Source organism: Phocoena phocoena, chromosome 12 (genome assembly GCF_963924675.1).
Source record: "Phocoena phocoena chromosome 12, mPhoPho1.1, whole genome shotgun sequence".
Taxonomy (NCBI): domain Eukaryota; kingdom Metazoa; phylum Chordata; class Mammalia; order Artiodactyla; family Phocoenidae; genus Phocoena; species Phocoena phocoena.
In genome coordinates, this window is record NC_089230.1 from 5,079,603 (window position 1) to 5,097,315 (window position 17,713).

Sequence of the window (17,713 nt, forward strand, 5' to 3'; positions counted from 1 at the left end):
AAGTCTGAGTGCAGTTCTTGCTCTTAGGCTCCATGAGTTTACCCAGTACCATTCCCCTGGGGTATTTTTATACAATGGCAATACTGTTGTGCCTATCAATAATGCTGAAGTAATACCCATCTAAGAGAATGAAAATTAAAGTGGCACACTCACTCCCTTACTTAAAACCAACAGCTTAGAATGATACAGCACTGCCTATCTTCCCAAAAGAATTAAAAGCACATAGGATTTATAATTATCTCTATTTATAAAATCTTTTATGGGGCAGGGATAGGGGAGAATCTATGCCTTTCATTTATTACCTAAACATTCACTCCTTTCCCAGATAATTTTTTCCAGTTCCTGCTCTGTGCCAGGTACTGATCAAACAACAGGGAAGTACTCCATAAAACAGACATGGTATGCCCTCACTGGGTTTATCAGACTAGCAGTGAAGGATACAAATCAGCAAACAGTATTCCATCATAATACCTTGGACAGTCAGTAAATTAAGGTTTATTTTCTAGCTTTTACATAAACTGACAACTCTGCAGAAAAGTTTAAAGTTTTCCTTTAAACACATGAAATATACCTCAATCGGCCTTATTACTATATTTCTTTTTGCTTCCATCTATTTGTCATGTTCTTTCTAAAAATAACAGCCAAAAAAATAAAAATAACAGCCAAGCAATGAACGACAGTACCTTCCATTTTGATTTTTTACTAGCACTTTTAAGAACTCAATGGGCAGAGTTAGTACAGCATAAACCAAAATGAGTTGGTTGACAATTATGGGCAGATTTAAATTAAGATTACAGAAAACACTCTTGGCATTATATATCTACATATAAATTCTTCACCATAATATCAAACATATGACAGCCATTCAAATTAACTTGATATCCCCTAAGTATGTTCATCTGTAGCACTTTAATAAAACCAAAAATATAATCTGCAGTCAAAATTTTGTTGGTGTCTTAATTTATTACTGTTTTCATGCATTAATCTGTAAACATTTTTTATCTCATTAGACAACAGTACATATTAAAAAAAATAATAAAATGTGTGAACTGCTTCTATTTGTGCTTAAGAACAAAGTGGACAAGACAGAATATGGACACACCAACCACCAGAGAAACAAAACAGAAAAGCCATCAGAATATGGGATATTCAAAGGTCACAAAGCAACAACAAAAGTACTGTCGTTTCCAAAGCGTAAAAAACTGTAGTATTCCCTCATGATACAACATGAGTTTAAACATAAAATGTACTAATAATGTTAATATAAAATTTATTAAGAACAATCATTAACATTAATTGATTGATTACTATCTAAGTGCTTTACAACTGATTTAATCCTCACAACCATCGTAAGAGAAGTGACATCACTACTCCCTCACTACATTATATGGCACAAAGAGATGGAGTAATTTGCTAAAATCACAAAGCTGCTAAGTGATAGAACCAAGATTCAAACAAAAGCAAGATGATTATAGAGCTTACTCTCTTAACCACTCTAATCTTCTGTCAAAAATGATAGCAGAAAAATGTTCTTCAGGCTACAAAGTTCAACTTGACTGAAAACAGAACTCACCATGTCTCATTACAGTTCCAAGCTCTAATCCTCAGCGCCTGTGAGTGTGTGAGTGGAGTAAGTGGAGAGTCATTACTACAGAACTAAGAGAGGCTGAGGAGAGGGCAAAACACGTTTTGTTAACTGACCGATATTAATAACTTGTTTAACTGATGGATACACTAATCTTTTGGTGAAGATTTATTTGTCCTTCAGTTGTTGAGAGTTCATCTCATTGTCCCTAGGCTATTAAATTAGCATTATTTAATGCAACGCAACCATAAGTGCAAACGGGAACCAAAACTGCATGGCGATATGAGACTGCCACTCAGCTGATTCACAATATGCTTAAATTTTTTTAAGATTCTAATAAAAAAAGTTGTTTTAAATACAACAGCTAAATATGCTTAGGGAGAACTCACATGCTTCCCTCAAAGTATCTTTATACTCAGCTGACAAGAACAGCTTATAATAAGATCTAAAGATAATATCATTGACTGGCCTCTCCCTCCAACTTAACTACTAAGTCATTATTTGTCTGTAAGGAGAGAAAATGATTGAGATCCAGTCAGCTTATGGGAGAGCTTAAATGAAATGAAGTGAGAAGCTCAAAAAGATGCATATCAGAATGAAGTCAGAATGCCTTATCGGTCTGGTGGTCATTCCGTAAGCTCCACAAAGTGATTCAATGCACACGCTCTAACATAACAATAACATAACGTAACATAACAGGTCTATCATTTGATATCCCTTTCAAGGCAATGTATTTAAAAAATAAACAAACAAACAACAAACCCTTCCTAACAATAAATCTCATCTTTGGCAATCAAATTCTAGGTTATTTTTTAAAATCAGTCAAACATTTTTCACACAGGCAGAAATTTCAAAAGTATTCTGCCTCTTAGTATCACTGGATAAAAGGAAACAAGGCAAAAAAACCTTCCTAAAAACAATCTTTAAAGTAGGCAGTTAGGTGATTATACTAGAAAAACAAGAGTGGCAAAAGAAAAAAGCAGAAAGCAGGAACAATACACTTTAAAGTAAAATGTCTAGAAAACTTAAAATCAACACAAAATGTTGGTAAAAACCAAAATGACTCTCATATGGCTAGTTATAAGCCTTTTTTTCCTATGTTTACTAACTCTCCTGATGAGATGACATACATCCAAAGTTATTCATTTGATCCTTCTCATTTAAATCTCATCAAAAGAAACATTTTAGATTTTTCAAAGTTTTAGTTACATCTTTTATATATACAACATTATAGTCTGACTAATTTCCAAACTGGCGTTTCTCAAGTGTAAAAACCAAAGGTAATATCATAGACTGATATTAGCTGGCTAAATGATAATCAAAAAGGGAAAATCATGACAACACCTTTAAAAAGTTCAAAGGTTTCAGACATCAAATAATGTATAGTGTTTTAGGGTCTAGATATTTTGTTACTAAAATTCGAAAGTATAAGTAAATTATTCACATAAAGACCTGCCCCATTTTCAAGGACTTACCTTCTTTTTATCCCTCATCGAGCCTTTGCCTCGGACCATTATCTTACATCCTGTTTCTGCTTCAAGCTGTTTAGCAGTAAGTCCTCTAGGTCCAAGGATTCTCCCAACGAAATTAAACTGGGGGGGAAAAAAAATCAACATACATTATTCACTTAAAGTTATTTTAAAGTATAAATTTACTTCCTTCAGTTAGATTTTTAAAAAATATTAAGTTGAAATAAAATCTTATGAATTTCTTGACAAGTCTGGGGGTGAAATTACAGCAGCTCATGTTTAGCTTGAAATTTTCGTATGTATTAATACAAATTATGGATTAGGAACAACAGTATCTATCTAAAACAGGTACTATACTCAATTGCCCATCAACATGTAATCTAAACCAGAGTATATTAAAGAGTTAGACAAAATCTTAGGTGCCACCCAAGAATGCAAATCCCTTCTACAAAATCCTTTATGACAGGGTTCAGGGAACTGTTCATTATGTTAGATAGTGGTGGCCTTTTCTGCAGAAATCCTTGGGGGAGAACTCCTGTCTTATTTATCTAAGTTATACTTTCTCCAAAGCAACTGTTCAGAGAGAATTGTATTCTGGGGTTGGCTGCCAGAACACTGATGGCCAAATTTGGATTCCACCCTATACTAAATATTTGTCATGAGAGTCTACATTTTTCACCACACTCCTTGCACAATTTTATCTCTGCATACTTATTTTCCTTTCTATTTTCCATTTCTACCTTTAGCTTATATTACTACTTTGACAAAGAACCTTAACTCTTATCACGAATAGGACAGTGACAAAAATAATTATATAATTATCATCCCTCCACAGAAATGTCAAGTATTCATTCACAGAAGTTAATTTTTTTTAAAAGTCCAATGGGAAGAACAGATTGACTCTGAATATTGAAAAGTAAATTTTCCTCATTCACATGTCATCTGCATAAAAGACAAAAAAAACCAAATGTTTATACTATCAGTTCCACAAAGACTGATGGGTGGTTTCTATTAACTTATTCAATCAATTAAGTTACTAATTCTTATACTTCCTATTTTTTTCTTGCATTTTAATCCTACTGCTAATGTATCGTTAGTAACACTAATATGCCAGAATTGACTGCTGTCAAGGCTTAAGCAGCCAGGGCAGTTCTTCAATCTTCTGTACTCCAATGGCTTCTTACTTTGCCTTAGCTGCTCACCAGCACTGCCACATCTTACAAAAGTGATTCCCAAATGAAAGACGGGTAGTACACGTATAAGGATGGAAGAAAGCCCTCTTCCCTCTGGGGATTACGATATAAGTTTTTCCATACCAAGCTGAGGAGAGGGAATAAAGTTTTATAGAATCTGTGACTATATATAAAGGTGGGGTTGGCAAGTTGCCAAAAAGTAGGAAGAGTCTGCTCTAAATGAACAGAGAGCCAGGCCTGTTGATAGATTTTCTGTGATATGTGTGTTTTTTCTCTTTCTCAGACCCTCGTTCTAATATATTTTTACTCTGTACTGTGTGAAGTTGGTCAATTCTAGATGTACTTGGATTTAAAGGCAACCTCTCAAAAAATTTCATGGAATTTTCTGTTAAGTACTAAGGGTAATTCAAACCAGCTGAGCAATTCCAGTAAAATAGGACACAGAAGGAAAAAACATCTGCTTGAATGCATGAGAGACCCAGCAAAACTGTGAAGAATTGCTAATTCAGGATCATAGGGAGGACAGAGAATCAAGAGGATGTTAGCCTGGCTTTGGGGAACTCCTTGTCCTCTAGGTATGTTTGCTGAATCCGGAGAGGACAGCTAAGAGCCTGAACTTCAAGGGACATGGGTTGGAGTGTGTAACTACCAATGTGAGCGCCTCCCCGTCCCCGGTCTTTGCTTTGGGGAGGGATCTGATGGGTGTGCATTCTGGGGGTAAAAGTGAACCCTAATTTCCCAGGACCTTACAGACTCTGCATATGAACATCAAAACTGTCTCAACCTCAATAAGCAAAACTGTACCGAGGTGATCTTGGGTTGCTAGTTAACAGTAGGTACCTGTCAGAAGCTGACATATATTCTCTCTGGAGGAGGACAACATAATCTTAGGCCTTATATTATTTTTGTAAGCTATTCAGTAAATACATTATCTGGCACACACTAGAAAATAACCAAATACACAAGAACGTAAAATGACATTAACAAAAATCTGAAGAAACAACAAGACAAAAGAAACAAATCCACCAGACCTCTAGATATTAGAATTATTCGACCCAGACTTTATAAGCATTATGCTTATTATGTGTAATTTTGTTTAGTTTGAGTATTTTTCAGTAGAATAGGAAACAACATTTCATTTTCAAATTCAACTTAATGAAACATGTATTCAAGGCTTCCTATGTGGCAAAGAGTGAAATAGATGCTAGGAATTTTTTTTAAAAAGGAGAAAGGGGAGGAGAGGAAGAGGAGAAATTCTCCTTGCTCTCAAGAAACCTGTGAAAATGCCTTTACTCTATTTCTACCTTGACTGCTTCTTAAAATAAGTAGTCTTTGCCAGCTCTTCCTCAATAATAGTTGTGCTCTATACAGATCTTTTTCCAAAGTAACTCATATAGTTAGCATACATTATATATCTCAAACATGGCAAAGAATGTCTGGAAAAAATGCATTACGAATGGAGGTACTTTAGCACTTCAAGTAACTAATATGTAATTGTTTTATATTTGTGTCCTCTGTCAAAGTGGTTGGCCTCCACTTCATGACATATAAACACCTAGAAGACCCTCTGTGGGCTTCCCTGGTGGCACAGTGGTTAAGAATCCACCTGCCAATTCAGGCGACATGGCTTCGAGCCCTGGTCCGGGAAGATCCCACATGCCGTGGAACAACTAAGCCCATGTGCCACAACTACTGAGCCTGTGCTCTAGAGCCCACGAGCCACAACTACTGAGCCCATGTGCCACAACTACTGAGCCCATGTGCCACAACTACTGAAGCCCACACGCCTAGAGCCCGCAACAAGAGAAGCCACTGCAATGAGAAGCCCATGCACCATAACGAAGACTAGGCCCCGCTCACCACAACTAGAGAAATCCTGTGCACAGCAACGAAGACCCAACACAGCCAAAAATAAAAATAAATAAATTTATTTTAAAAAAAGAAAAAGACCCTCTTTGGCACATTCTATTCTTTTCACGTATTAAATCTCTTTTGCTGAAACCACAGCATTAAGATTACACAGAAAAAAACTTCTACCATAGCTAAGTAATCCTTCCAATTATTATTTACTAAATAAAAAATGTTTTAAAGCCAGTCAAAACCAACATATTAAATCTGTAACAAAATTTTCCTAACCTTATAAATTAACCAATCTCTACTGCACCACAACCAGCAAAAAAGAGCTCAAATGTGTTAAAGTGCATACCACTGGGGTTCTGATACAACTGAAACCATCAAGGTCATCCTTCTCCAAGTGGTGTAAGTAGAGAATGAAAAAAAAATTAATCATAGCAGCTGCTTTGTCTACTGCAACCAATTTCCAAGTTAATATCATTTGCCTTGCATTAAACTTCATTCTGTGTTGATTTATCATGCTAGTTTTGCAGCTTCATTCAATTAAACCAATGTCACAACACATTCAAAGAAAATCATTTCAAACAGCCTAAGCTAACTACAACTTTAAAGGCTGAAAGAAGAAAAAAGAGACATTCATTAACTCTACTGTTTAAGTACAGACCTTCTCTGTGGCTTACCAATTATATCTCTGCCAAGTGCCATGTTAATTTCTAAAGAAGAGGTTAACAACAGTCATGTCTAATGCTATTTGTTGCTGCTGACTTAATTTTAAATAGACATGACAGAGTTCTCCCAATGACAAAATATAAAGTATTATAGCAAATCTTTCTATTAACCTTTTTAAAAATGTACAATTAAAGATAAAACCTTCTGTGGCACACTATCAAAAGAGAGAATAAAAACTGGATTTCTAAAAGCATTTCAGTGAAACACTTCTAAGAAGTGTTAAACAGTAATTTCTGCTTAAAATTTTGGAAAAACAATTTTAAAAAGATGATGTATTTCTCTGGATTGCTTTTCATACAATAAATTGATAATCTGTTTTTAAGTATTTTGTCTAGTATCTGTAAGGTGATTTTAGTTATATATCTTACAAACCTTACATCAGATCACAAAAGCAATTTAGTAGGTATCAAACACACACACGCACAAATGTATATGTATTGATAAAGTCTTCTGCTTAGCAGATGACCAAAAATGGACCACCTCAAGTGGCAGTCAACACTAGTAAGCCATCTTATGCAAATGTGTAAGATGAGACAAGAGTCGTGACTACTTAGCAATACAACTGTTTTTAATTAAAAGTACCAGAATATTTTGTTTGACTTGATTTACTGTTTTATTAACTCGACTTATAAGAGCAAAGGAGAAAATGTTAACAATGCAGATTAAATTTAAAAGTCTGCTGCATCTAAAGTCACTCATTGTGAATAGCACAATGTTCTTCCAATATCTGAAACCATTATCCAATTCAGCAAATAAACTGCTCTTGTCATTTATGAACAAGTAAAGTTTCAGCATACCTCTGCATGATTTTCACTTTCAGCTACTCATTAATGTAAATGAAAATACCAACCGATATTCATGTCAGAACTATATTCATTCATCAACTGAAATCAGTCTGGTCATGGATCCAAGAGTTTGGGGTGGGGGGGAGAATATCAAGGAAAGTCTTCTGTTTAAAAAACACGAACAAACAATGAATGTATCTAAATGCCTCGTACTTTTTGGGGAGACAGATGTCTTATCCCTTCTCTATGTTCATATTAATTCTAGATGAGCAGCCAAATATGTCTTCTTAAGCTATATAATAATTACTATAGGAACCATTTTGCAAAACCTTTCATATATTAGGCCTTTCTACACATCTTCTGTTACTGGCACAGGGCTATGTTAAGAAGCATTTACATCAACAGATGTAAAAGTGAAAACCGGTAACCAATAATAACCAAAATATGAAATCTATAGCATATAAATTTGGATATCCTAATTATGTCAAATTTTTATCCCATGAGTATAGATATAATTGGGAAAGAGGCTGAAACCATACAAAACAAACTCAGGTGAATAAGATGATGATTGTCGTTGTGGAAGCTAAACAAGTACTTAGAAAAACAAAAAATTATTTAACCAATTAAAATAAAAATATAAAGGCAATGAAAGCCAACAAGGGTTTTACGACACAAATAGATGACAATATTTTTCACGGTGTAAGGTCAAAACTCATACAACAAGCCCCTTTAAGAGATCCCTAACTACTTTCTGAACCTTTATTTTTGCTATTATCCTCTGTTCAGACACATGTTGTTCTCTAAAACAGCAGGTATGTACAATTTTCGTTCCCTGTTAACACCTTTCTTCCTCCTTCCTTCCCACCAAACATGTCAAATCCTCATCACATAGTATTGAGCTCAAGTGTTCCTTCTGTGATTTCCTTATGTGTTCTTTGACTCTGAGACAGATGTTTTCTCCTCCTAAGTGAGGATCTCAGAACACTTTGTACCCACCTCTTACAGCCCTCTGTCACACAGTATGCAACGATCTGCATGTCTTTCGCAGGGCATTCCCTGAAGTCAGAAACCAACAATGGGGTGGGGGTCGGCGTGTGTGTGTGTGTGTTTGTGTGTTTTAATCCACAGTGCCTCACACAAGTGCGCGTGTTTTAATCCACAGTGCGCGTGTTTTAATCCACAGTGCCTCACACAATATACAGCACTCAGAAGAAACTAGTATTTGTTCAGATTGTTGGATAATACAATTTAAAAGAGTTCACAGAAATCACAGTGATTTTTCACTCTCAGTAAAATCACTAAATAAGTTATAGGCAGCACAGAACTCTTACACATTTCAGAAACTTTTTAAATGGTAAACCTGACTGATCTAAGGATAAATTCCAAATGACAGAGTCAATGATGTCACAGAAACAAAACAACTATTATTTCCACTTTCCATTTCAATACGGAAGTATCATGAGTGCTAGGATTATGTCACTCAACATTTCTTAGGTGTTGAGTACGCTGAAATATGTTCTACTATGAGTGTTCCAGTAAAAGCCAACTTCGATGCTTGGCACTTTACATGCAATAAGTCACTTAATCCTCACAACAACACTAGAAGACAGTTACCATTATCACCTACATTTAATACATGAGAGGTTAAAAAAGTAGTCCAAATCCTAGAACACCTAGGTTGACTACAGAGCTTGGACACCGTAGGGCATAATGCCTCTCTTCTAAAGACCTTAAACATATACACCCTGATCAAACCAGATACTCATGTTTAGTTTTCTCGTTCTTGTTAATCATTCAAAAAATGTTGTACCAAGTTTATAAAAACCCTCTTCAGATTCAAATTTACTTTCAGAATGAGTTCCACCTACATCACAAAGCATATAATTACCATACTACTTTTACATAACCAAGCCTTGCCTTTTCAATTGTCATCTGTCTTTTACTGATTAGGATCACTGCTTTAATAATCAACATACATATTCTTTTTACCTTAATCAAACCTTTTACATGAATGAAAGCCCTTATGTGATTATTAGTTCATCCACATAATTCACCTACAAATACGTATAACTTCAAAAAAGAGACAGCAAGAGCGAGAGAGAAGAGTATGATTATTTGAGTCAAGACTGAGCTTACAAGTGTTACCTCAGACCCTGAAGATGAGTCTAGGAGATCAAATACTTAATAATTCTGACCACAGATTATGCAGCAAAACTTGAGAAAACAATTTCATAGATCCTTAGACTGTATTCATAAATAGCAGCCTCCTTAAAAAACTACAAATAGAACTACCATATGACCCAGCAATCCCACTACTGGGCATATACCCTGAGAAAACCGTAATTCAAAAAGGGTCATGTACCAAAATGTTCACTGCAGCTCTATTTACAATAGCCCGGAGATGGAAACAACCTAAGTGCCCATCATCGGATGAATGGATAAAGAAGATGTGGCACATATATACAATGGAATATTACTCAGCCATAAAAAGAAATGAAATTGAGCTATTTGTAACGAGGTGGATAGACCTAGAGTCTATCATACAGAGTGAAGTCAGAAAGAGAAAGACAAATACCATATGCTAATACATATATATGGAATTTAAGAAAAAAAATGTCATGAAGAACCTAGGGGTAAGACAGGAATAAAGACACAGACCTACTGGAGAACGGACTTGAGGATATGGGGAGGGGGAAGGGTGAGCTGTGACAGGGCGAGAGAGAGTCATGGACATATACACACTAACAAACGTAAGGTAGATAGGTAGTGGGAAGCAGCCGCATGGCACAGGGATATCAGCTCGGTGCTTTGTGACAGCCTGGAGGGGTGGGATAGGGAGGGTGGGAGGGAGGGAGATGCAAGAGGGAAGAGATATGGGAACATATGTATATGCATAACTGATTCACTTTGTTATAAAGCAGAAACTAACACACCACTGTAAAGCAATTATACCCCAATAAAGATGTTAAAAAAAAAAAATAGCCTCATACACTGTTCCAAAAGTACTAATTTAGCTCTTAAAGAGACTTGCTCTTTTTTGGAACAGATTTTAGTTCCATTTGACTTACTGGTAACTTCTTTTATATTACCCTGCTTCAATGTTTCTAAATTGTTAAGTACAACTCAGTTTACAGTGACTTTTAATTATTATATTCTATTAATATAGTACTTTTATCATTTATCATTCCTCTACAATATTATCCTCCACATGTAACAAAGAAATCTTAAGATTTTCATTGTTTAATCTGTCCCCTGTGTTCATTTCAACTGCCACTGCCTTCGTTCAGGCTCTTGCTACTGAATGATATCAAAATTTTACTGGTTTATACTCAGATCTCCTCTTTGGCCTTATGTTTCTAATTACTTCTCAAATTTTGTTTTTCTTTTTTTTTAGTCTGTCCTTAAAACTGCAAATTTATACTGCTTTTATACAATCTTACAAATAAAAAGGCAAAAAAGTAATCATTGTTCTATAACCCCAAACAATACAACATAGATACATTTTTTTAAACTCAATCAATTCCTTACCAAGCAATAAAGAAAAAATTGTCATACCAATATGAAACATGGAGATGGCCAAGTTCATGCTAGGTAGGCTACTTACTGATACTTTTTTTTTTTTTTTTTTTTTTGCGGTACACGGGCCTCACTGTTGCGGCCTCTCCCGTTGCGGAGCACAGGCTCCTGACGCGCTGGCTCAGCGGCCATGGTTCATGGGCCCAGCCGCTCCGCGGCATGTGGTATCTTCCCGGACCGGGGCACGAACCCGTGTCCCCGGCATCGGCAGGCGGACTCTCAACCACTACGCCACCAGGGAAGCCCCTGATACTATTTTTGAACTTAGGAAAAGCAGTGTTCTATTGAAGTCAAAAATTAGATTTCAGGAAGTCCCTAATTTATTATGAACTATTTTGTTCTAAAGGGCCGGGTTTATTAAGACATATAATATGCTTTCCCAATGAAATAGTTAAATTTAGTTCCAAGGCTAGTCATTGAAAAGTTCTATTTCAATGTCCATGGGGTAAAGTTAAGGCAGGTTCTATCAAAAACTACAGTAGTTTTCTGCTCATATGATGAGTTCATTTACTCACAAAATAAATTTTAAGCAGGCACAAAAACGGGTGGCCAAGCTCAAGTGGTATAACCTTGGACTACTCCACACCCCATTTTCATTTGCCAACTTTGGAGGGGAGAGGGTTAGGGTTAGGAAGATTCTGTTACTGACTGCTTCACTCACTTCCAGGAGACACTGCTTTCCCAAAATGGGCCAAGAGCAGATCAGCACCTTGAGCTTTCCTTTAATATCTAACAGAAACACCCAATAGCCCTGAGAGGCAGGTTTCTCTCCAATCTTTGTATTTTATTCCTTTGATTACTTCAGTGAGAATCTTAGAGATATGGAGGTGGATGCCTGTAATTAGGTTTCCATCTAATTCCGTAAGTCCTTTGTAACAATAATTTTAACAGAGCAGATCCTAACAAACTCTTTTTGGATAAGATAAATCACAGACAAAACTTTCTATCTCAGCTGAGCCTGGAAAACATTTGCTTACAAGCAATAATTCTTCCCTAAAAACAAACTCCATCTTTTAACTTGTTCTTCTAGACACTAGTCCTTTTTAATATCAAAATATATTACTTACAAAAGAAAGCATTCACATTTTAAGACTCTAAGAGGGCTTATTTTAAAAACCATTAAATTTTGAAAAAACCTGAACTAAACAAAATTCGTTTTCAGACTGTCTTGAAATCCTTTTTGGAATAATTTCTATTAACATCCTAAGAAATTTAGTATATCTCAGACCACAAAGAGCCTATTAAATATTTGGTACACAGTAGGCCCTCAATACATCCTTGCAGAATGAAATAAAAATGAAACTTCAAAACCAAATGTCATGAAATTGACCTTCACTAAATTGATCTGTTTAAAGTTACAAGTCAACAATAACAGTTTCTCTACCTAAAACTTAGAAACTTAGACATGCTCTATATTATCAAATTGTATTGCTAAGTTAAAAACTCCAATGTTAATATGTAATCTGAAACATTTCACAACTCCATTCAATAAAAATATGTATCTAACCTTCTTCAAATCAACAGTCTATCTTTAAGAGTTTCCTGTATAAATTACCAAAGAAGAGAGATGTGCAGATGTTTTAAAATATTTTCACTTATAATTAAGATCATATCCTGCCAAAAATCAAGGCTTAACCTTGGTATTGAGAAGAGAGACTTAGTAGATCATTAAATTTTGACTTAACGTCCATTTGTTTCTCAGAAGATCAAAGACGAAAGTAGTTTATATCCAGTCTTTCAACACATTAAGAAAGCCACAAGAGTCAAAGGAACAAAGGCTTAAGTAAAGATAACCAACTGCATTGACCCCTTTTCTCTTTTCATAACTCCTCCAAAACCAATGCCAGCTCAACAGGCAATTTGCAGAAGACAATCTTGAGAAAGTGAAACTTACGAATAACTCCATACTAACTCTGAAGCTATGACTAGCCAAATTTTATCTGCAAGCCCAAGAGAAATAAATTGAAAGGTGACTTAAAACTCATGTTCCACCACTGACATAGACTATTATCATGAGCTAGTGTGTACTGTGAAAAACATTATAAATCTACATTATTATTTATAGTTGCCGTGTTGAAATCCTACAAGCTGGAAAAAATATTTGAAAGGGCATTTACCCATCGTACAACCCTTTGACAATATGTGTCACCACGAATAGCCTAGACCCAAGACAAACCTTTTAATGCTATAATCATTCAAAATTAAAACCCATTTTAAAAACATCAGAAAATCAAAGTTATCTTCATATAACATTTCTGGGTAAAGTCTCACTACAATTTATCATAACATATCTCAAGTTAACAGCTTTGCGATCTAATTTGTTCATGTATATACAGGCTAACTAATATCCCTAACAGCTAGACCCTGCCAATATTTGAAACTTATTCTACCACTCTGGCAGATCCTATAAAACAATTTCTCAGAACCCAAAAACAATAACCAGGCAAATTTAATGACAGAATTATTACTGACTCATTAAAATATAACATATTTTACCTATATCAATCAGAGTTAACTCCATTCATATACTGTTTATAAGATCTTCATGGATTCAAACAAGTCCTTAATAACTGGCCAAATCAACACTTCGATGGCCTACGCATTAACTTTAGTCTTCATCCACGTCGGTCATTTTATGACTGTATGATAAACTTAAATAGTCTTATATGATAATGCAATAGCTTTTCTCTTTCATATAACACTGTGGGCTCCTTCAAGGATAGGAATTTTTTCCTTAGTCATGATCATAAGAACCGTACTGAGTGCTCTATCCAGATACCATATATTTGTTATCTTCATTCCTCTAAATAATTCTATGACGTAGACCTTATGATCTTATAGGCAAGGAAACAGATTCTAAAGTTTACATGTGCTCAAAGCCAATGTGATAGTCTCAATTATTTTTTGCTAATATTTATTCTAGTCCCCTTCTCATGTGGACGGAGTGACTTGAAAATGCAGTTTATCAACCTCAGCACTACTGACATTTGGAGCAGGATAATTCCTGGTTGCCAGGGCTGTCCTATGCATTGTAGGATGTTTAGAAGCAGCCCTGGCATCTACCCACTAGAGGCCACTAGTACTCCCGCCAAGTTTTGACAACCAAAAATAGCTCTAGAAATTGCCAAATGCCCCAGATGGGCAAAATCATCCACTTGACAATCACTGAGCTAATGGAATGTTAGCTGATGGAAGAAGGGTAGAGGTCTTACACGTGTTTAAGCAATTTGGCTTGGCTTGGCTCTGACACTCCAGTGACCTGCCATGAAAAGAGCTTGCTCCAAGTAGCTGCTGCCCCTTTGGGCTGAGCCCAGCAGGAACATAAAGGTAATCTAAACCCACCCAGAGCCAGCCTAGACCAACCTCGGCTAAGCCCAATCAGCAGGACTGCAGCCAACATACAGTGTAGACTAAATAAAGAGCACAGAAATCAACGCTTGTTATTTTATGCCACTGAGTTTTAGGATAGCTTACATGGAGCACTGCCGTGGCGACTGTTGACAAATACAGCCAGGAAGGCACTAAGCCAGGATTCAAAACCTAGGCCTGAATGGCTCAAAAACCCACTATTACCTCAACTATGTCAAAGAGTTTTCTCTACTAAATTAATATTCCCACCTCCAGGACGTGCTTAGTACACAGTAGAGATGCAATACAAGTCTGGTTTATTAATAAGTATAAATATTAATAAATGTGTAATATTTTTAATACATCTTCAACAAGCTACTCATATTACCTTCTCATTCCCATACCATTAAGCCACTGATTCAAAAACATTGCGAAGGACACTATAAGGCACTAATTTCTCAAACACGTGATCTAAGACTTTCTTTTCTTATCAGTCCCAGAGCTATACACAGCCAACTCCAAAACAATACCTCCAAATTAACACTTACTTTTATAAATAAGTTGCTACGTGCAAACTCAAAAGGCAACACATTTTTTTTTAATTTCAGCAATATTTGAAAGAGTGAGGCTTTCATACAGATACACACAACAAATATTTATTATACATCTACTGTTTACTAGACGTTATCCTAGGCAGTGAGAATACAAAAAAGGGAAGAATCCCCACCGTCATGGAGCTTACATTCTGGTAATACTTACACAGCATAATGGCATTTTCCAAGTGCTTTACATGTATTAACTCACTTATAACCCCTCATAAGCCTGTGAGAGACTATCTCCATTACAGAGATGAGGAAACTAAGGATCGGACTTGCCCAAAGTCACAATACAAGCAGCAGAGCCAGCCAGGAGTCTGAGTCCCTACTTTTGCCCACTGTGCTACACTGCCCCTTTGAAGCTTTAATAAAGCATTTTTGAGTCAAATAGGATGAATTCACTCACAAAATCGAGCCTACATACAAAAGGGGGAGGTGAGAGAGAAGCATGCGTAATGATCTCTAAGACATATTGAGAAAAACAGGAGTAATAAAAATGCATATTTGTTTCATCGTGGCCAATATCTAATTCATAATTCTGAAATAAAATCTTTTCCATACTGCCAAAATCAGACACACAACACACGTCCTTGTTTTATTTTGTTTAACATTATTTAATTTTTTTTTAAAGATGAGATACAGTTCCTAGTACAGACTACAAAACAGTTACTATTCATTTGGTATGTATTGATAACCTCAAAGAAAAACTATATGCGGATCCCAATTTTGCCAAATTCTTTTAACAGAAATTTAAAATCAAGGTATTAAAAAAAATGATCTGGAGGACCAAAATAGCTTTATACCTGTTTCTCTCCTATGAATAACTAAATTTCTCATTTAAAAAGCTTTGATAAAATAGACACTTTTGGGTGCCAAGAATCATCCACAACTCATATACCCACCTGCCTATTTGACATGCCCACATCTGGACGTCTGACTTCAAACTCAACACCTCTAAATCAGAACCTAAGTCCCACCCCCAAACCTGCTCTTCCCTCAGTCTTTCATAGCTCAAGAACTGGTGATTCTGTTACTCCAATCAATCGAAACCTCTGAGCTATTCCTAATTTTCCCTCACACCCCATTATCCAATCTACCAGCAAATTCTGTTGGCTCCGAGTCATCAATTATGAAGGATCCAAGGATTTCTAAGTCCGCTTGTTCAAGTTCCTCCTCTGCCCCCTAGCTGGTCTCCCTGCTGTCACCATCACACATAGCCTTTCTCCACACAGAAGCCAGAATGAATCTATTAAAACCCAACTGAGCCCACAGCACTCCCTGGCTTTCCATTTCACTCAGCAGTATCGGAAATCCCTACCGGGACCCACAGCCCCTTGAGGATAGGGCCCCGCTGCTAACTTTCTAACCTCGCGTCTTACTACACTTCCCAAGCACGCTCATGCCTCAGAATCACTGCACTGCTAACCACTCTGCCTGGAATGTTCTTCCCCCAGACGATTTCATGCCTTCCTCCCCATCACTCCATTCATGTCTCTGCATTCCCTTCATCTTATAAGAGATTCCTTGACTATAAACACATAGCTACTGTTTATCTGCTTACTCCACTTTTTTTCCACAGCACTGACTGAACCTAAAGAAAATATTCATTTGTTTATTGTCTGTCTCTTGCTATTGCAATGCCTGCTCCATAAGAGCAGAGACATTCAGTTCACCACCCCCACCTGCCTTCTGAAACAATGCCTGGTAAAAGGACCCTACGTGATTACCTGTTAGCCCAGCTTATGATGACAACGTAACAAACGAGAGCAGTGCTTCTCAAACTTTAGCATGCATCAATATCATCTACAGGGCTTGGAAGGCAGACTGCTGGGCTTTAGCCCCAGAGTTGCTGACTCATCTAGTCTGAGGTGGGGCTTGAACATTTACAAGTTCCTAGGAGGTGTGGATACTATAGTCCTGGGACCACATTTTGACAACCACTGAACTAGACACTGTTTCGCTCCAACACACGTGTCAACAACTGTAGCTGACCATGACAGTGAAACTCAACTGGTGGAAAAAGGACAGGAATAGAGTAAAAAGGTGCCTCCCCCTGGACCCACAATATAAAATACATCTCTTCTGACTTAGAGGATTATACAGAACATGTGTCTTTTAAGTAATGCAATATAAACATCATTCCCTGAATAGCATTTTTTTTTAAAGAATGGGGACCAGGCAGATTAAGGTTATATTCTCTAACACAGTCTCATGCTCTTACCTATTCTATGTTAATGGCTTGTGCTGAATCCTTATCCTTTAGAGTTCAAACAAGCAGATGAGAAGGCTGGTATCTTTTAGGAGATATGAAACACCAAAAAGTAGTAGACTCCAATTGGGACAGCTGCCCAAATCACAATTTACCACACCAAGGAATCATCCAATACCCAGAATAGGTCCAGGGTGGTCACGTCTAGGTTATGTCAGTTAACCCCAGGCCTTACTCGTGGCAGACTGGTCCAAAATACATTCTCTCTCCTAAGAATCTGAAGTTTGAAGATAAAATCTGAGAGGCACTGATGCCAAATTATGTTAAGAGCAAGGCTCTCAACAGGGAAGGTCTAAACTCCCACTGCTG

General features: G+C 36.5%; 1 protein-coding gene across 3 annotated transcripts in view; it reads right to left on the reverse strand.

Annotated features, from left to right (window-relative positions):
- Positions 1-17,713, reverse strand: part of QKI (QKI, KH domain containing RNA binding) — a 137,681-nt gene that overhangs the window by 82,735 nt on the left and 37,233 nt on the right. For all 3 annotated transcript variants that reach the window (XM_065888478.1, XM_065888481.1, XM_065888479.1), the window contains exon 3: positions 3,061-3,177. In XM_065888478.1, coding sequence (XP_065744550.1) covers positions 3,061-3,177 — 117 coding nt within the window. The remainder of the gene's footprint in view (positions 1-3,060; positions 3,178-17,713) is intronic.